At 61.5% G+C, this 18822-nt stretch overlaps 2 protein-coding genes across 6 annotated transcripts; one reads left to right on the top strand and one right to left on the bottom strand.

The window, feature by feature from the left end:
- The first annotated feature begins 1719 nt into the window (after positions 1-1719).
- Positions 1720-9198, top strand: PKLR (pyruvate kinase L/R). 2 transcript variants are annotated; one of them, XM_082702609.1, is made up of 11 exons: positions 1720-1873; positions 2940-3122; positions 4363-4454; positions 4561-4692; positions 4807-4993; positions 5359-5629; positions 5751-5901; positions 6192-6344; positions 6425-6591; positions 7245-7426; positions 8012-9198. In XM_082702609.1, the coding sequence occupies exons 1-11, from the start codon at positions 1774-1776 to the stop codon at positions 8116-8118; spliced, it is 1725 nt and encodes a 574-aa protein (XP_082558735.1). In that variant the 5' UTR covers positions 1720-1773; the 3' UTR covers positions 8119-9198. The 2 variants fall into 2 exon arrangements, with proteins under 2 accessions (XP_082558735.1, XP_082558736.1); XM_082702610.1 differs by lacking the exon at positions 1720-1873 and adding an exon at positions 2369-2464.
- Positions 9177-18591, bottom strand: HCN3 (hyperpolarization activated cyclic nucleotide gated potassium channel 3). Of its 4 annotated transcripts, XM_082702607.1 has the most exons (9): positions 16171-17724; positions 15286-15392; positions 14684-15113; positions 13671-13832; positions 13176-13394; positions 12636-12782; positions 12052-12292; positions 11121-11285; positions 9177-10709 (listed from the first exon to the last, which is right to left on the bottom strand). In XM_082702607.1, the coding sequence occupies exons 1-9, from the start codon at positions 16228-16230 to the stop codon at positions 10012-10014; spliced, it is 2229 nt and encodes a 742-aa protein (XP_082558733.1). In that variant the 5' UTR covers positions 16231-17724; the 3' UTR covers positions 9177-10011. The 4 variants fall into 4 exon arrangements, 3 of the variants coding, with proteins under 3 accessions (XP_082558733.1, XP_082558732.1, XP_082558734.1); XR_014303876.1 differs by lacking the exons at positions 15286-15392; positions 16171-17724 and adding an exon at positions 18179-18591 and having other exon boundaries at positions 12164-12292; XM_082702606.1 differs by lacking the exons at positions 15286-15392; positions 16171-17724 and adding an exon at positions 18179-18587.
- Between the last annotated feature and the right edge of the window lie 231 nt (positions 18592-18822).

Below are 18822 nucleotides of genomic sequence, written 5' to 3' on the forward strand. Positions count from 1 at the left end.
TCCCCAGGTCTCAGTAAGTGGCACTGCCATCTCCCCAGCTGATCGCACCAGACCAGCGCCCTCCAGGGGATGGAAGCCTCCCTCCCCCGCTCCCCGATCTGTCCCTCTGCCCTCTGCGCCCTTCTCCAGAGACCCCTCCGATCTGTCTCCCTCTCACTGTGCCTACTGCTGCCATTAGGCTGTCGCCTGCTGCCTAGATCACTCCTGCAGCCTCGGGTCTCACTGCTGCTCTATGACCTCCACCTGCCCGCTGGAGGGACCTAGAGCAAGTGCTGGGTATTGTCAGCCGCTGGCTGAACCTGGTGCCCTCCAAGTTCCTGCTTCCAGTGTCCAGCCTCACAGGGACCACGCCCCCGTGCGCCCGGAGCCTGCCGCCTCCTCCCTGCAGGCCCCCGTCCCAGAGCAGCCTTCTCTCTCTGTCGCACTGGGCCTTTTCCTTCCTCAGAGACGCCGCAGATAGACCCCTAACCCCACAAAAAACTGCTCCCTTCAAGTTGTCCCCACCAGATCCTTCTAGTCCTTCCAGTGTCAGCGGAGATACTACCCCATGTCAGAGGCCTTCCCAGTCCGCCTCATCTACAACACGGGTCTCTCTCTTCTCCCAGGTGGCTCTGCTGTTCTCTGCCCTGGTCAAGTCCCATCCTTAACAGCACTTACAAAGCTTGTGCTTATGGGCACACCTGGGTGGCTCAGGCCGGGATCTCAGGGTTATGAGATCACAGATCCCTGCTTCCAGCCCGGGCTCAGGGCTCAGCAGCGAACCGGCTTGAGATTCTCTCCCCCTGCCCCTCCCCTCACACACATACAAGAGTGCTCTTTCTCTTAAAAAAGAAAAGAAAAGAAAAGAAAACCTTAGGGGCATCTGGGTGGCTCAATGGGTTAAGCCTCTGCCTTCGGCTCAGGTCATGATCCCAGGCTCCTGGGATGGAGCCCCACATCAGGCTCCCTGCTCAGCGGGGAGCCTGCTTTCCCCTCTCTCTCTCTGCCTGCCTGTGATCTCTCTGTCAAATAAATAAACAAAATCTTTTTAAAAAGAGAAAAGAAGAAGAAAACCTTACAAAAACACCAAGTTTGTGATTGTATGTTCATTTTTTTGGTGCTTGTTTTATTTATTTATTTTTTAAGGTTTCTATCTATCATCTCTTATTCCCAACTTGGGGCTTGAACTCAGGACCCTGAGATCAAGAGTCACACACTCTTGCTACTGAGCCGGCCAGGTGCCCCAGCGGTGCTTATCCGTGGTCAGTGTCCCCACACTGGAAATCCCTTAGAAGGGTAAAGGCCCTGTTTTGCTCATCATTGCGTCCTTGGGACCCGGCAGAGTAGGTGTTCAGCAAATACTGGCCAGCGAGCGAACGGGGGCCTGTGTGACAGCGGCAGTGATGCTGTCAGAGGCCTTCCAGAGAACCCCACCACATTCTCACGGGGCTGCCTTCCCCTTCCTTCAGGCTCCAGTCCCCACCGTCACCCCCTCCTTCCCACGTGGATCTCGGACCAACTTTAGCAAAGTACAAAGGAAAGGGGGCCGTGTCACCAAAATCTCTATTCAGGCTGATGACAGCGTGAATGAATTGGAAACTTATCAGAAAACATGGATGACAGAGGGAGTACGCCAGAAGATGGGGCGGTGAGCCAGCAAGTTGGGGGGCGGGACTCTGTGGCCACAGGGACAGCCCGCTGGGTGTGCCCCTTCTCTTTTCTCTGTCTCCCTTAGATAAGACCAGCAGTTCGGTCCTCTCGCCCCCTCTCTCCACAGCCTCTCGCTTTGTAAGCATGTCCAGCCAGGAGAGCATACACGCCCAAGAGCTTTGCTCAAGGATCTCTAAGTCCCAAAGGGACTTAGCAAAGTCCATCCTGATCGGGGCTCCAGGAGGTAAGGAAAGGGGAAGCCAGGGGCGCCTGGGGGGCTCAGTGGGTTAAGCCTGTGCCTTCGGCTCAGGTCATGATCTCAGGGTGCTGGGATCGAGCCCCACATCGGGCTCTCTGCTCAGAGGGGAGCCTGCTTCCCCCTCTCTCTGTCTGCCTCTCTGCCTACTTGTGATCTCTCTCTCTCTGTCAAATAAATGAATAAAATATTTTTAAAAAGGGGGGGGAACCAGTGAACAGGGTGGGGAATGAGGGTGGAAGTTAGGAGCGGGGGTGGGGACACACATGACCAATGTCTGCTGCTGGACAAGAGGGCCTCCGTGGTGGAGGTGGGGGTCTCTGCTCACTGGAGTGTCCCCTGTGTTCAGTTTTGGGCTCTGGTCTGAGCCTCTTCTCTGCCTCTGTAGGCGGGGCTGGGGGGGGGGGTTGCTTGTCCTGCAGCCTGGGAGCCACGAGGCACTCCCGTGCTGCCTGGACTTTGGCCCCTGGTCGTGACATTTTAACCAGCATGCAGGACAGCTCCCTCGGCCCGGCGTTCCTTTCGCAGCCCGACAGTGTGGAGCAGACCCCCAGGGACAGGGGCTCAGGGCCATGGAGGGTATGACTGGGACCGGGCCTCCTCCGGGCGGGGCCGGGGCAAGCCACAGGGATCCTAGGACTGGAGCGGCATTGAAAGGACCGGGGAAACTCAGAGGAGGGGTCCGGAAGCCAGCCAATTAGAAGGAAGAAAACGGGGAGCTTAGGAAAGGAAGAAAACGGGGAGCTTAGGAAAGGGGACAGGGCAAGCGTGAGCAGCAGCTCCAGACTAGAGCGAAGGGCTGAGGCTGAGGGAAGGCAGCAGCTGAAGGGCAGGGGTCGGGGCTGGGAGGGCTCGGAGAGCTGGCTGGTCAAGAGCCGGAGCCTAGAGCCGGCCAGGCCTGGATGTGAAGCCCGTCTCTCGGATAATGTCTGTGTAGTGCCTGTCTTCTAGGAAGGGCTCTGTGAAACCTGGCTCGGACAGAGGGGACTTGGAGTGTGCTGAGGTGAAGGGAGTGGGGTGTGGCAGTGGCCCACACAGCCCTCTTCCACTGCAGGGCCAGCGGGGTACCTGCGGCGGGCCAGCGTGGCCCAGCTGACCCACGAGCTGGGCACGGCCTTCTTCCAGCGGCAGCAGCTGTCGGCTGCGATGGCAGACACCTTCCTCGAGCACCTTTGCCTGCTGGACATTGACTCGGAGCCCGTGGCAGCCCGCAGCACGAGCATCATTGCCACCATTGGTGAGTGCCCCCAGCCCAGAATCAGAGAAACCCTCAGAGGATCCCGCGAAGGTTTCTCAAGATGCTTCCCCACCTGCTGTCTCTTCTGAGACCACTCTGTGTTTAACAGAGTCATTCATTCAGCAAATACTGGTGGGGCGTCTGGTAGCCAAGGTTTGGGTCCCTGGGAGCTGATCGGTCATGTATACAAAGATCCCCATCCTTGAGGGGCTGACTGTCTAGCTGGGGGAGACAACAAATGCCACACATACTGGGTTTGGGGCAGAGGTCTGAGCTGGAGATACCCGTGTGGAGTCATCAGCATGTAGATGGTACTTAAAGCCCTGAAACTAGGTGAGACCACCCAGAGAGCGAAGGGAAAACGACAGAGGGAGAATGAGGCAGCTAGTGTGGGGGGCGGGGTGGGGGAAGCCCGGGCTGAGAAGCAGCGGCCGGTGGGGTGGGAGGAAACCGGAGAGGGGCATGCCCTGCGCGCGGGTGAGGAAGGCGCGGCCAGCGCGGGGTCCGGAGCTGGGGACCCGCCCGCCGGGATGCGCACTGAGAAGCGATCCCTGCATCCAGCCGCGGCGCACAGGTTCTTGGCGACCCCGGCAGGAAGAGCGGCAGCAGAGAGGCCCGCGCCGGGCGGGAGTGAGAGCCCGGGAGAAGCGGGCCGGAGCGAGGCCGGAGCTGCGAGCGCGGAGGGTCCTTGCAATGAGTTTTGCGGCGGAGAAGAGCAAAGGATAGGGCTGTGGCTGGAGGGGGTCCTGGGGCTCAGACTGTCATGACGAAGGAGCCGCGGGGTCCGTGCTGATGGCCGTGATCGACAGCAGGGCGCCCGCTGGTGCCACAGGCCGGCGCCGTGCCCACTCGGCCTTCCAGCCGCTGAGAAAGGGGCCTAACGCGCGCTGGCCTTGGGCAGGGACTGGAGGCGGGTCCGGCGGGCTCCCAGCGGCGCGGCCAGCTCAGCCGCCTCTCCGCTCTGCTGGCCCAGACGGACCCCAGATGCCCTCACCGGGCACGGTACCTCCTGCCGTGTCCCTCACGCGCCGGGGGGCTCCCCCTCCACCGCGGCCACCCGCTGCCCACACGGCCGGCTCAGCCGCGCGCAGGACGCCCGGCCCGGGCCCCCCACGCCCCCGGGCAAGCAGGTGCTGGCTGACCTGTGCGCGGAGGTCGCGCCGGAGTAAAGGCCGGGCAGCGGGGCGGCCGCGGACGGGCAGACGTGGGTCTGAGCGGCCTCCCCGCGTCCCCGCTGCAGGGCCGGCCTCGCACGCGGTGGACCGCCTCAAGGAGATGATCAAGGCCGGGATGAACATCGCGCGCCTCAACTTCTCGCACGGCTCCCACGAGGTCCGGGGCGGGGCTGCGGGGAGGGGGCGGGGCTAAGCTCGCCGGCGGCCGGGGGTGGTGGGGGTCCTGGCCGCCTTCCCCAGACATCGCTGCCCGCTCCCCCCAGTACCACGCTCAGTCCATCGCCAACATCCGGGAGGCGGTGGAGAGCTTTGCGACTTCTCCGCTTGGCTACCGGCCGGTGGCCATCGCCCTGGACACCAAGGGACCGGAAATACGCACCGGCGTCCTGCGGGGGGTGAGAGTCGGACCCCGCGCCGGGGGCTTCCCGGGGTGACCCCTGCTGTGCGAGGGGCGGGACGGGGGGCGGGGCACGAGGCGGGTCTCAAGGCCACTCTGGCCCCGCCCCTAGGGCCCGGAGGCCGAGGTGGAGCTAGTGAAGGGCTCCCAGGTGCTGGTGACGGTGGACCCGGCGTTCCGGACGCGGGGGGACGCGAGCATCGTGTGGGTGGACTACCCCAATATTGTCAAGGTCGTGTCGGTGGGGGGCCGCATCTACATAGACGACGGGCTCATCTCCCTCCAGGTCAAGAAAATCGGTGCGGATGAGCCTTTGCCCCAGCCAAGCGGGGACGCGGGCATACTCCCTTCCCTGGGTCCCCTAGCCCGGTAGACCCGCTGCCCTCTCCCCTGGCCAGCACCCTTCCCCTCCTGTCCCCCGAGCTCCTGGGGTCCAGACTTGTGGGCTCAACCCTGGCGGGGGGGGGGAGGGGGCTGAACTGCCGGGTTTATCTCTTGGACAGACCTCCACCCGGGGCCTGTTCCGTGCGCAGGCCTGGCGGAGGGTGGAGAGACACTAGGACGTGGGTTCCTGATCTCCTGGGGTCCCAACACCCGGGCTCCCTCTCCCGGACCGTGCCCCTGGCTCACCCCTGACCTGAGCGGGCTCTTTCCATGCCTGCAGGTCCAGATGGGCTGGAGACCCAGGTGGAGAGCGGCGGCCTCCTGGGCAGCCGGAAGGGTGTGAACTTGCCAGGTGCCGAGGTGGACCTGCCCGGACTGTCTGAGCAGGACGTTCTGGACCTCCGTTTTGGGGTGCAGCATAACGTGGACATTGTCTTTGCCTCCTTTGTGCGGAAAGCCAGCGACGTGGCCGCCATCCGGGCTGCTCTGGGGCCGGAAGGACGTCACATCAAGATCATTAGCAAAATTGAGAACCACGAAGGCGTGAAGAAGTGAGGCTTGGTTTTTGTCCCTCGCAGGCCCTAGCTCTCCCCGCCACCCTCCTCTTCTCCAGTCGTCCTCTCCCTGGAATCTCCTGGCTCTTCCCCAGCCCTGACTCCCCCAACCGCTCAGGTTTGATGAAATCCTGGAGGTGAGCGATGGCATCATGGTGGCGCGGGGTGACCTGGGCATCGAGATCCCAGCCGAGAAGGTTTTCCTTGCCCAGAAGATGATGATCGGACGGTGCAACTTGGCGGGCAAGCCAGTCGTCTGCGCCACACAGGTCTGGAGTGAGCCCTCGGGGCCCCGGGCCTTCTCTGGGTGTTAGGGATGCCTGAGGGTGGAGACCCACACCTCAGGTCTAAGTACGCTCTGCTGTCCCGTGTTTGATCCTCAAACAACGAAGTTGGGAAGAGATTCTTTGAGCCTCATTTTCAGATAAGGAACCAGAATTGCATACTTTGTGACCATGACCCTGGCTTTCGGGGCCCTCTGAGGGTGGCAGAGAAGTAGCTGGGGCAGGGTCCCAGGTCGGATGGGAGTCTCTAGCTCGGATCCCCCGATGTCCCCCAGATGCTGGAGAGCATGATCACCAAGCCGCGGCCCACCCGGGCAGAGACGAGTGACGTGGCCAACGCTGTGCTGGACGGAGCGGACTGCATCATGCTGTCGGGGGAGACCGCCAAAGGCCTATTCCCAGTGGATGCAGTGAAAATGCAGCACGCGGTAGGAGCTCCGGGTGCCGGGGCCCCAAGCCCCTCCCACGCCCAGGGCCCCGCCCCCAGCTGACTTCTGGGTGCTTGCAGATAGCTCGGGAGGCAGAGGCTGCAGTGTATCACCGGCAGCTGTTTGAGGAGCTGCGCCGGGCCGCACCCCTGAGCCGCGATCCCACTGAGGTCACAGCCATAGGCGCCGTGGAGGCCGCCTTCAAGTGCTGTGCGGCTGCCATCGTCGTGCTGACCACAACTGGCCGGTGAGATGGACCCTGGCAACACCAAGACACAGCTTGGGCCAGGGGCAGGCTGGGATGGGCCCCAGGTTTGGGTTTTGTCTTGACGTAGGAGACAAAGAGCATCATTCTGTGGCACGAGGAGAGGTAGCTGGAGGCCAGGAGAGGCAGATCTTGGGGCATGGGGAAGTGCCCCAGTGAGCTCCAGGGGGCTGCAAGGGCGCCAGGACATTTTAGGGCCCTGCTTTTAGCCCACGAGCCCTGCAGTGCTGAGGTGTTGCAGAAGGGCCCAGAAGGCTTTAGTCCAGGTCTTTGCTCTGAAATCAGCTATGATCCCCTGCAGGTCTCCGTTTTCTCATGGGGTTTCAAGGATTAACAAGAGACATTTGTGAGTTAAGTACTAGGTCTAGGTACCTTCTCAGAAGGACTTTATGCCTCTCAAGAAACTTCTTATTATGGGCTCTGCTCTATCCTTCATTGTCTCTGATCTGCCTTGTATGGTGAAGAGAGTAGGCCCTTTTATGCCCATTTTACAGGTGGGAAAATCAGGGCCCGAGGACTATGATCGATCACACAGGGCCACACAGCTTGTTTGCGACTCCTGGGGCCCGAAACCCAAACCCGTTTCCTGGTTCCACCCCCTTTCCCAGTTCTGAGATCTTCTCCAACCCCTTCAGCTCAGCACAGCTGCTGTCTCGGTACCGACCTCGGGCAGCGGTCATTGCTGTCACCCGCTCTGCCCAGGCTGCTCGGCAGGCCCACCTGTGCCGGGGGGTGTTCCCCTTGCTCTACAGTGAACCTCCAGAGACCATCTGGGCAGACGATGTGGATCGCCGGGTCCAATTTGGCATTGAAAGTGGTGAGCCGTCTGTTTCCTACCCTCTGCTCTCCCGGCCCTGGACTGGCATCTTCAGTCCCCTCACCTCACCTTCCACACCCACTCAAAGAGCCTTGCCTCTCTCCTCTGGTGCCAGAGTCTCTCTGAGAGGTTCACAAAGACACAGAGATGTCCTGGCCTCTGGGGGTCGGGGGACAGGCTGGGGAGGAGGCAGGGGCCGGGGGGCATGTTGGGGAGGGGGGCAGTAGAGGAGAGGTCAGCCTGGCTGCTGCCCGCACAGGCGGCCAGAGTAAGAGGTGAGAGCCCAAGGGGGAGCCGGCCCCCCATCCCCAGGCTGGAACAAAACTGATTTCCTGACTGATCATACGCCACCTCTTCTTCCAGCATAGCCACAGAGGTGGACAGTGTGGCTCCTTAGCCGCACAGCCCATGCCAGCCCGGGACACGTCTGCTCTAGCATCGTGCAGGGGTTGCGGTCCCCACAGCATCACCAGGGCCCCTCAGGGCTGCCCTGGAGGAGATGGAGGGCGGTGGCCCCTTCTCACAACAGGGCTGGCCTCCATCCCTCAGTGTCTGACTGTCACCTTCTCTCTGCGCCCCTGCCAGGAAAGCTCCGCGGCTTCCTGCGCGTGGGGGACCTGGTGATCGTGGTGACAGGCTGGCGACCTGGGTCTGGCTACACCAACATCATGCGAGTTCTGAGCGTATCCTAAGACACCCTGCAAGCCAGCCCCCTCCCCCCACAGACCCCCTGCCCGGGCCACACTTGCTCCCTGCCCCTTCACGCAGGCCCTGGAGGGCTGTGTCCAGAGCAGCACAGGACATCTGGCAGCAGTAGTCCCTGCGCCCCGAGCTCTCAGCTGGGCCCTAAGATGCTCTGATCCCCTAATCCTAGCTTAGCTGGTTAATTCGATTCCCCTGGGCTTCCTGTACGGGGGGGGGGGGGGGGGTGAGGCGAGGGGCATAGGGCAGTCCCTACAAGATCACTATCGTGCATTCTGATATTCTCTGATGTGGCCCCCATGACGATCTGAGCACCCCCTGCCCCGGGGACAGCTCCCCCTCTTCCTCCATAGTGACGGACAGTGACATCGAAGCGCCACCCTTCTGGGGAAGCGAGGCTGGGCACCGGGGAGCCCGAGACGGGGGCGGGGCTCATCTCCACAACCTCTGTGGGCTTTGCAGGCCCCTCCCTGCCCACCTCATGCCTTGCTTCCCGATGCCCTGCGGCCTTGTCCTGCACCAGAAACTGCTTCATGCTGTGCTCCCCCACACAAAACAGGAGCCCAAACGAGTAGCTCTATTTTCCTTTTCAACCCAGCTGTTTGGGAGCAACTATAAAACCCCAGGACACTCTACTCAAAAGGAAAGATTTCGGGTCCTGGTCCCCATTCGCTGATACTGTAGAACAGACATGGGGACAGAGGACAGGGGCAAGAGACTTCTCTTGGTACTGGCGCGTCTACCCTTCCCCAGCCTCGGATACCTCGGGTCCTCCCCTCACTCTTGCACCAGCAGTAAACTCAGAGGGGCTAAAACCCCTAAAAGTAGCAAGAGTCCTCCTCCCCGCCCGCTGGGGTAGCTCTCCGGCCACTCCCTAGGTCGCTCCCTAGGTTGGGAGAGGGCTAAGGACTGCTGCCCGGTGTTGGCGCTGAGCCAGGACCACAAGAGCTGGCATGGGGGCCCTGCTCCTTCCTCTGTCCCTATAAGGAGAAGTGGGGAGGGACGGATACCGGAATAAGATGAACTAACGATGAATGAAACTAGCAAATGAATAAATACAATTATTATGTGATTGAATAATAATAAACAAGAAAGGAAAGGAGGGAGGAAAGAAAGAAAAATGCCATCTGAGGATTTCAGCCACGTGCCCCTGCCTGGGGAGATCCAGGCCGGCACATAAAGAGGGAGGTGCCTACCACCCCTTAGCCTCGAGGGGGACCCCAGCGGGACAGGGGCACAGGGAGGAGACCCCCCCACCCCGTCTACAAAAAGACAGTTCTAGCCCGGGGGCAGATAACGCAAGGGACTTGACAGGAGACGAGTTCTCCGTTGGGGGGGTTGGGAGGGGGAGGGCCCGCACATGGCAGTGAAGGCAGAGGCCCAGACTGGGGAGCCAAGATGTCTGTCGACAGCAGCAGAGGCACGGGGGGGCTGACGGTGCCCAGCTGTGATGGGGACACAGAGCACAGACGCAGCCGACAGCACCTGCAGGGCCACTGGTGGGAAACAGAGACTTGTAGTTGCTTGGCAGTGACGGTGGTGGCAAGGGGCTGTGCTTGGTGAGTTGGGGACCTGGGCCTGAGCCTGCACCTGGCAGGACCATGCCCGGGGAACACCCTCCTCAGAGGCCTTGGAGTCATTGTACTTGGCAGTGAAGACCAGTTCTTGAGTGTGGTAGGCGCTCAGTACACTTGATGAGTGGGCGAATGGGTTAGGAGGACCTCTGACAGGCTGCAGGGGGCCTGAGCTGAGGACAGAGACCATCTTCTTGGTAGCAAAGGGAGATATTTCCACAGGGCCACGTTTTAGGTCTCCTTGGCCTTTCCCAAGAGGCCTCTGCCCTTGGGTACACACCGCTGCCCCCAGGAGCTCATTCAGGGCTTTCACATGTTGGCAGAGAGCTGGGGGCCCCGAGGGGCAGCTGGCTCAGGCACTGATGGCCTGGGGGGCTGGGCTGTCCCTGGAAGCTTGGCCAGGAGCCCTGAGGACGACAGGCGTTCACTTCCTGAGCCTTTGCGCCCAGGAGAGCCGTCCCCAGCTGCCCGTTGAGGCAGAGAGGGTTGGGAGGCTGAGAGTGGGCGGCCCCGAAGTCCTAGTCGCCGTCCACCTCCCCCTGGGGGGGGACCCAGCAAGGACACCTGGGAGCGTCCGGCCCGGGACAGGCTGGCATGGAGGGTTCGGGCAGGTGGGACGGGCAGGCGAGAGGTAGAGGCCCACGGACCCCGGGCCAGCAGAGGGCCAGCTCGGACAGGCACTAGTGGGGAGGCTGGGGAGCCTGCAGAGCGTCGAGAGCGAGCAAGGAGGGCGGCCGGAGAGTCAGGGGAGAGGGGCAGAGGGCCCCGCTGGTGGGTCAGGGCAATGGCCACACTGGAGGTCACTGCGGCTGCCTGCAGGGGCGCGTGCACCAGTGGCTCCCACAGCACCGGCTTCCCACTGAGCCGGGCTCCTGTGCCCGGGGCTAGGCCCCGAACGCCCCGGGCCATGTCCCTGTCGTGTTGCACCAAGTGCTGCTCCATGGTACCCCCGCTGCTCCCTGGACTGGGCTCAGAACGCTTCCGCTGCAGCACGGAGTTCTTCTTGCCTAGACGGGGTCCCAGCGGGAGGGGGAGGAGAGGGAAGGAGTCCAAGGGGAAGGTCGGGTACCGGAGAGCAGGAGGAGGACCGCGGGGGGGGGCGGGGATGGAGAAAGAGGGTCAGGGCCCAGAGTACAAGAGTACATATCCGAGATGGTGCGGGTTGGGGACAGGTACTCGGGGAAGGAGGACTCTCCGCACGGGGACTCGGGGCCACATCTCCAAGGGCAGGAGACACTGAGTGACAAGGACAGTAAGGCACGGTGTTGAAGGTCTCGTGGGGGCATCTGCTGAGAACAGGGTGGGCTGGGGTGTGACGCTGATGCCCTAGAGCCCGGACCCTGGGAGGCAGGGGTGCCTTGCTATAGGGTGGGGCGGGGGTACAGCCAGGACCCCAGGGGCAGGCAGACCAGCCTCACCGATACGGCGCAGCCGATCCACGGCCACGGTCTCGAAGGCCCGCCGCATCATGGGGAACTCCTCCAGCACCGCGTTGAAATGGTCCACGCTGAGCGAGTAGAGGCGGCAGTAGGTGTCCGCCCGGACACTGGCCGTGCGTCGGCCGCGCGTCAGCAGACAAATCTCTGTCCAAGGTGGGAGAAGGTCCTCAGAACCACCAGCCCCAGGATTCCCTCTCGCTCCTCAGGCTCCTCCCCACCCACACCAGGGTCCCTAAACACCCCAAGGGTTGTCTTTCTCCGCACAGGCGACGTTACAATCCCTCACACTCTCTCCAGACTGGAGCTGACTAACGGTGGGTCTTTCCGGCCCCCGCGTGCCTGGTGATCCCGCTCCACTTAATTCATACCCACTCCCCTGCTCTGGCCCAAGGGGAAGGCCAGGGGCAGCGGATGAAGTCCAAGGGCAACCGAGGAAAGCAGTGCCCACGGGCAAAGGGCAACACGGCGGGGCCAGAGGGCAGCAGGTGGTTTGGGGTCCGAGACAGGGCAGAGGCTCAAGTGGCCCTGGGCAGCCTCTGGTGGAACGGCCCCCAGTGCCCCGGCCTGACCCTTGCATGGTGGCGTGGGGTGGCGTGGGGGCATATCCCCCGGGAGCTCCGGAACTCAAGCCCCTGGACCAGCTCTATTCCTGTCTTTCCGCCATCTCCTAAGGTCCTTGGGTTTCACTGCTTTGGGGTTCGACAAGGCCCACTGGCCCAAAAATTGTGAAGCTGGCCACGCACCAGACTCCCTTAGAAGGCGAGTTAGAGCCGTGGAGCCCCAGGCCCCGAGACTCTGGGTAAGCAGGCCTGGGAATTCTGCACACAGCCAGGCAGGGACCCTGATCCAGGGGAGCAATCGCCCTCTGGCTTCTGCTCCAGTCCCCCCAACCTCCCCGAGGCCTGCTGACCCCCAAAGTAGGATCCGTCAGTGAGGCGGGTGTCCCGAGCGCCGCGCGCCAGCACACTGAGCAGCCCATGCTGGATGAAGTACATCTTCCTGCCCACGGAGCCCTCACGCACCACGAGGTCCCCCGGCTGGAAGACCTCAAAGCGCAGCTTGGTGAGCACGGCCGTGACGAAGCTGGGGTCAGCGTGGGCGAACAGTGGCATGTGGGCCACCAGGCCCCGGCACGTGAAGTTGATGATCTCCTGGACAGGGGAGGGGCCTGTCAAGCTGGAGGCGCCCCTGCCCCGAGGCCCCCCTGAGCTCATGCGTTCCCAGAGGCCCCACCCCTGGGGCCATGGTCTGCCAAAGGACAGGGACTCTGCAGTCAGCCTGGGACAAGCCCTAAGCTCCTGCCTTCCAAGCTCTCCCATAAGCCCCTGCAGGACCGTCCCCCCAAAACAGAGATCTCTGCGGCCCTTCCCTGTAAGACCTTCTAGAAAGACCCTAGTCCCCATAAGCCCCCCCCCAGTCCTGGCTCTGACGAGGTCCTCCGCAGGCCCGGGCCAGCAGGCCTAGCCCGGAGGGCGCCCCGCAGGCCCCGCCCACCTCCCGCAGCGGCTCGCTCAGCTCCCCCAGGATGCTGTCCTCGTCGAACATCTTTCCCTGGTAGCGGTGCTCGTAGTAGTCATGGATGCGCTGCCGGGTGTCGGCCGGCAGCTTGTGGAAGGACATGTACTGCTCCACCTGCTTGTACTGGAGGGCCAGCCAGAGGCCCGTGGGCGGCGGACACAGCCGGAGCAGGGCAGGCCGCGGGTCGGGGGGGCGGGCACGTGGAAGGACGACCACAGGCACCGGGCAGATCCAGAGGGGTGAAACAGAGACACGAGGGCAGACGGCCGGCCATGGGGAAGACACATGGCACAGTCCCAGGAAAACCCAGACGTGGGCAGAGAAAGGTCCAAGGACAGGGACATAGGTCCAAACAAGGAAACAGTTACACACAGGGGCATGGCACAAAGGGACACAAGGCAGGGAAGGGACATGGAGACCCAACAGGGGCATGTGTCAGAATCGGCCTCAGGCGGGGCTGTCCCCCCCTCTGCCGGGCCGCCATGCCCACCCCTTCCTTCTCCCGCCCCTGCTGACCTTCTCCTGGTACTGACGCCGGGAAGAGTCCAGGGACTGGATGAGCGCCGTGGCGTGGCCGATGAACATGGCGTAACAGGTGGCGCCCACGGTCATGCTGAGCATGGTCAGCCAGACGTCGGGCGCGCCCACAGGCGCCTGCTGCCCGTACCCGATGCACAGCATGTGGCTCATGGCCTTGAACAGGGCGTGGGAATACTGACGCCCCCACGAGTGGTTCTGGAGGGCAGAGCGCGTCACCCAGCTAGGCGCCTCAGTCTCCTCCTGCACCCTCCATCCTTGGTTCTGGGGGCTTCCGGGGCAGACACGGCCTCTCCACAGCAGGAGGAGCCCTCCGTGGCTGCTCCCCACAACAGGAAAGCACCTCCTCTAGGTAGCCCCCCCTTCTCACCCCCCCACCTCCTTACTCTATCGTCTCCCGCCTCCTGACCCTGGTGTTTGGGCGGAAGAGCCCAGAGAAGGCCCACAAGCGACAGAGCTGCGGGGAGTCCTCACCACCATGTGGTTGATGGCGACCCAGCAGTCGGGAGGGAAGTCCTGCAGCATGGGGACCAGGAACTGCAGACAGCCGTCCCAGTGGCACAGCAGCAGCATCATTCCAATGAGGTTGCCGATTCGCACCACGGCACTGGCCAGGTCATAGGTCATGTGAAAGATCTGAGGAGTCCGAGCAGCGGCTGCTGTGGGCAGGACCCCCCCCCCGCCCCCGCTGGTCCTCCTCTTCTGCCTAGCCCCAGCCCCCACGAATTTCCTTAAGCACGACTGTTATTCACTCCTACAGAGCCCCACAGCCCAACGGAAGTCAGCTGTGTTACTACGCTCATCTTACAGATACGGGATATCGGTGCCGGTCCCATGCCCAGAATCAGTGTCACAGCAGAAACTCAAAAAACTCTACTGCACAAGCTGCCCAGGCTGTGCCCTCTGGGAGAGAGAAAGAGGGTGTTTCTCAGCACAATGCCCCCAAGGCGTGCACGCAGGCGTCCACGCTGACAGCCCCCTTCCCCTCCCAGAACACTAGCGGAGAACTTGCTGGGCTCCAGGCCCTGTGCCAGGAGCTTTACCAACTTTACTGCCTTGAATCCTTACAGCCTTCTCATACATAAGTCTATTTAACATCTTCATCTTACAGAAGAGGAAACCGAGTCTCCTATAGTAAATAGTCAAACGGGGTTAGGATCGCAGGCAATGAGATTGCAGGGCCCACTCTCTGAGCCACTGAACTCTGCCCCCTTGAAGCTGCAACTTCAGGCCCTCCCGCGTCCTGCTCCTGCCCTGCCAGGGGCCAGCTAACCCACAGGCCTTCCTCCGCAGCTGTGCTCCACCCTCCTTCCCTCAGGGGCGTGGGGGGCCAACCCCGCCCCCTCCCTCCCGCAGACCCTCCTTGTGCCTGCTTCTGCCCCACCATCTGGAGACAGCCCGCCCAGCCGCCTCCCCCCATGAAGTCACCAGGAACCCCACCCATAGCGCAGGGACCACGAACCCCCCTGCCCACCTCCCCGCCCCACCTCCTCCCACTGGTGGATGTAGCGGATGAGTCGGGAGAGGCGGAGCAGCCGCAGCAGGCTGAGGATCTTGGTGAAGCGGACGATGCGCAGGGCGCGCGCGGTCTTGTAAACCTCGGCGTCCAGTCGGGGCTCCAGCTCCACCACCAGGAAGATGTAGTCCACCGGGATGGACGAGATGAGGTCGACCAGGAACCAGGTGCGCAGGTAGCGCGACCGGATGGCCTGGGGGGCCAGCAGGATTTCAGCGCCCTCCTCAACCACGATGCCCGTGCGGAAGTTGAGCACCAGGTCGAGCAGGAAGAAGGTGTCGGAGAGGACGTTGAAGACGATCCAAGGCGGGGAGTTCTCCTCCTTGAAGAAGGTGATGCCCACAGGCAGCACAATGAGGTTCCCCACCATCAGCAGGAGCATGGTCAGGTCCCAGTAAAACCTAAGGTGGGGGCGGGACGGGGAGTGAGACCGCGAGGTTGCCCCAGCCAGACAGACAGCAGCGAGGCCGGCGCGGCCAAGGCTGGGGAATGTGATGACCCTTCACAGCTGGTGGGGGCAGAAGGTGGGACCACCATGTGGGAAAACAGTTTGGTATTATCTAATAACCTTACACATTTGCATTCCCTGCAACCCAGGGGTTCCATTTTAAGTAACTGACGCTCCAGGGAAGCATGTGGTCCAGGAGAGACACACAGGGATGTCTGCAGCAGCATGAAATCTGGAATTAATCCGAAACGTTCATTGGTACAAAAATGTGGGTAACCAGACTAAACAGCGTGGAGTCATAGACAGTGATATACTCTTTCCCCAGGATGACCCACAGACACAGCCCACAGCACCAGTGCACCGCACTGCTCTAGCGCTCAGCAAAAGAGAAAACAAAACGATACATACTGGGGGGTCCCACTTGCACAAACGTCAAACACAGGCAAGACTAAACTGCATTATTTAGAGATTCACAGAAAAGTGGTGAAACTATAAAAAAAAAAGTAAGGATATGGGTGTCACAGAAATTAGAATAGTAGGTTAGGGCAGGGGTTGTGAAAGCAGTAAGGGAGCTTCTGGGTATGGGCAAGGTAGTCTCTCCTTGTTGGGCGGCTGTTACACACAGGAGTGTTTTGTGGTTATGTATACTTGAGTGTATGTACGTGTGTGTATATGTGTGTGCGCACACACGTATTTTGAGTATATATGCAATAGAATATTCCAGCATACACTGTACCACTATGTAGATTGTGCACTGTATCTGTACCTCCTGGAAAGGTATCTCTACTGTATATATCCCACTACACACACACATATCTCTCTAACATGTATAATATATACGTAATGTCTTACCATGTACGTGCTGTATGTCACTATCGTTAAATATTTTTAAAGTTAAAAAAAGATAAAGTACCCTGTGCTAACCCCATAGCATTGTCGAAAACATACCCCCTGAGACAATGGATAAGACAGTGCTGTAGAAGCACTAGCTGGTTTTGTGACTCACCCACCTTTTGTTCCCAGATTTCTGAAGAGGTTGCTGCTTCTTCCATCTCCAACTCTCTGCCCATTGCTGGTCTAGGACTTCACGCCCTTCCTGCCCCAACCCTCCTTCCCAACACAGCTGGACCCATGGTTCCTGGTTCTCTGCTGGGATCTGCTTGCCTATGTCCCTGGGTGGGGTGCTCTGTTCTGCTTTTTCTCTGAACTGAGCTTTTTAGGGATGGTCCACCCCCCACCCCAGCCCTTCAGACAGGGTTGCCTAGAGAGGCTCCATTGGAGATCCCCAGGCAGCAAAGCTTAAAGCTCTGCACTCCTTTCCTTCCCTAATCCCTCCATGCTGGCTAGCACCCTGGCTGAGCCCAGGCAAGGGTACTGGCAGGAGAGGGCCACACAGCTGCAGTGGGATTGTGGGAAGAAGAGGTCAGGAGGAAGCTAGGTGAAGCCTTCATTCAGAGATCACTGGACCTTCTAGAGCCCCCATTAGCTATGGTGGTTTTATTTCTATTTTTAAAGATCTATTTACGTATTTGAGAAAGAGAGAGGCGGGGGAGGGGCAGAGGGAGAGGAAGAGAGAGTCTTAAGCAGACTGAGTGTGGAGCCTGATGTGGAGCTCGATCTCACGACTCAGATTATGACCTGAGCCCAAACCAAGAGTTGGACACTTAACTGGGGGCCACCCAGGCACCCCAGCTATGGTGGTTTTAATTCCACACCTAATCACAGCATCAAACCAGGGCCCAGCCCCTTCTGAGTCTGACTACAAAATCAATCTTTTCAGCTTCCGAAAGAAACATGGGGGCTCTGAAATGCAGGCCTCCAGGAAGCCCCTCAGAATGTGTGCTTTCCGTCAAGGACAAATCCTTGAGCCCCTCTTCCTCCACCTCCTGGGCCACTGGAGAAATCCTGTACTGTGAGCCTGGGGAGGAGAGGCGAGGGGGGCTCGCCCAGCCGTGCAGAATCTTCACAGCCTGACTCACAGGCAGTCACAAGCCTAGCGGGTGATGCAGGAGAGAGGACAGGGAGGAAGCATGATAATAAGGGGGTAAATGGCTTCTGGGGTGATATCTGAGGGTGATGTGGAGGAGGGGAGGGAGACCACCGGAGGCTAGAACAGGTGCCCCAGTGAGGTGGGAATAAGGCAGTCAAGAGGGGAGAGGAAGGAACAATGGGAGAAAGAGGAGCATTTAGGGAGAGTGTGTGGTTGAGGACTCCAAGTGCTGTCCAGGTCTCCTACTGTGTTCCAGGCTCCTGATTCACGCCTCACCCTTCCTGCTCATTCTGCTCCCCACCTTACTTGCTTTGGACACATCCTTGCCTCCTCCAAAAGCTGTCCTTCATTTTCCCCAAGGACAGGGCTGCTCTCCTCCCCTAGCGACCTTGATGTAGAGGTACAGCCTGCTGGGGACTATGAAATAGCCCCACCTCCACCGTCCGTCCCTACGTCTCTCTGACAGTCACCTGCGAGGGCGGCGGTGCCCCAGCCCTGCTGCCTCCATCGCTCGGAGTCCCGGCCCTGCCCTGCGGGCATCCCGCCTTCAGTACCAGGGACAGAGACAAGAACGGCTGCTGCCCCCCCGCCCGCCCCCATCCTCCGGGTAGCCGGCCCTGCTGACCTGTGCGGGTGCTGCGGGTGCAAGTGCGAGGTGGGAGATACGGGAGCTCGGCTTCTCCCTCAGGCTGACCCCGAGCCGTGGAACATGACATAATTTCCCAGATCCCCAGCAGACAGGACTGCAGGAGGCAGTGGTCCCTGACTCCCGTAGATCGTGTGGTCCAGGGGGAGTGCCGGGTTCCCTGGTGTCTGCTCTGGTGTCAGGGCACCGAGGGCCTCCCTGCTGGGAATCCCTCGCCCAAGAATTCCCAGGCTAGATCGGGGGAAGTGACTCTGTCATCCCACCCCAGGACCCCTGGGCCGGAAATGGAGTGTCCGTGGAGGGGGGGCGGACCCTGCCCCCGTGTCGAGGCCCCTGGGGGTGGGATCTGTGTCCCCCGCCCTCCTTGCCGGGCCCCCAGTACCGGAAGTCGCTGTAGGGGTGGATGATCCAAGCCCCCGCTGACTTGACCCTCTCCTGCTCGATTTCCACTGCTTTGTGGCTGCCAAACACGCGAAGGGAGAACTTGTTGACCGTGGGCTGGAGCAGCGTCCCGAGCCGCCTCCGCTTGGGCTCGGGCCCCGAGGCGGGCCCGGGGAGCGGTCCCGAGGCCGCGGCCGCCGGCGCGGGGGCAGCAGAAAGCGCCGTCTCCAGCTCAGGGGTCGCCAGTTCGTCGGCCCCCGTCCTCGGCCGCTGCTCTGCCTCCATGATGCCCGTTGGCTTACAGGCTTGGCCTCGTAGACCCGGCCGCGGCCATCCGGGACCCCGGCCCCTCCCCGAGTACGGGCTCCGAGCTGCCGGCGCGCCGGGCGGAGGGGGTGTGTGCGCCAGACTCGCCCGCTGGCTGCGGGCGGGCTGCGCGGCGCCCCCTGGCGGGAGCCGCCTCCGGAGGGGGCGGGGCCAACGAAGCCCGCCTCCTGGGAAGACTCCGGCGTGGGCGTGGGCGTGGCCTGGCAGGCGGGGGCGCAGCTCGAAGCGCAGGAGGAGGAGGAGGAGGCGGCGGGGAAACGCGAGCCAAAGTCACGGAGGGGGCGTGGCCTAGCGTCCGTGGGGTTTTAGCCAATAAGC

This window comes from Mustela nivalis (genome assembly GCF_964662115.1).
Source record: "Mustela nivalis genome assembly, chromosome: 16".
In the NCBI taxonomy this organism is placed as follows: Eukaryota; Metazoa; Chordata; class Mammalia; order Carnivora; family Mustelidae; genus Mustela; species Mustela nivalis.

What these genes read in the sequence shown, in the direction of transcription:
- HCN3 (XM_082702606.1), bottom strand. Translation starts at nt 18,462, where the DNA reads ATGGAGGCAGAGCAGCGGCCGAGGACGGGGGCCGACGAACTGGCGACC. An exon ending in CACCCCTACAGCGACTTCCG is followed by an intron (nt 15,114 to 18,178) that starts GTACTGGGGGCC and finishes CCCCCACCTTAG; the next exon opens with GTTTTACTGGGACCTGACCA. An exon ending in TGACGGATCCTACTTTGGGG is followed by an intron (nt 11,286 to 12,051) that starts GTCAGCAGGCCT and finishes CACCTTGGACAG; the next exon opens with AGATTTGTCTGCTGACGCGC.
- PKLR (XM_082702609.1), top strand. Translation starts at nt 1,774, where the DNA reads ATGTCCAGCCAGGAGAGCATACACGCCCAAGAGCTTTGCTCAAGGATC. An exon ending in GAGCATCATTGCCACCATTG is followed by an intron (nt 3,123 to 4,362) that starts GTGAGTGCCCCC and finishes TCCCCGCTGCAG; the next exon opens with GGCCGGCCTCGCACGCGGTG. An exon ending in AACCACGAAGGCGTGAAGAA is followed by an intron (nt 5,630 to 5,750) that starts GTGAGGCTTGGT and finishes CCAACCGCTCAG; the next exon opens with GTTTGATGAAATCCTGGAGG.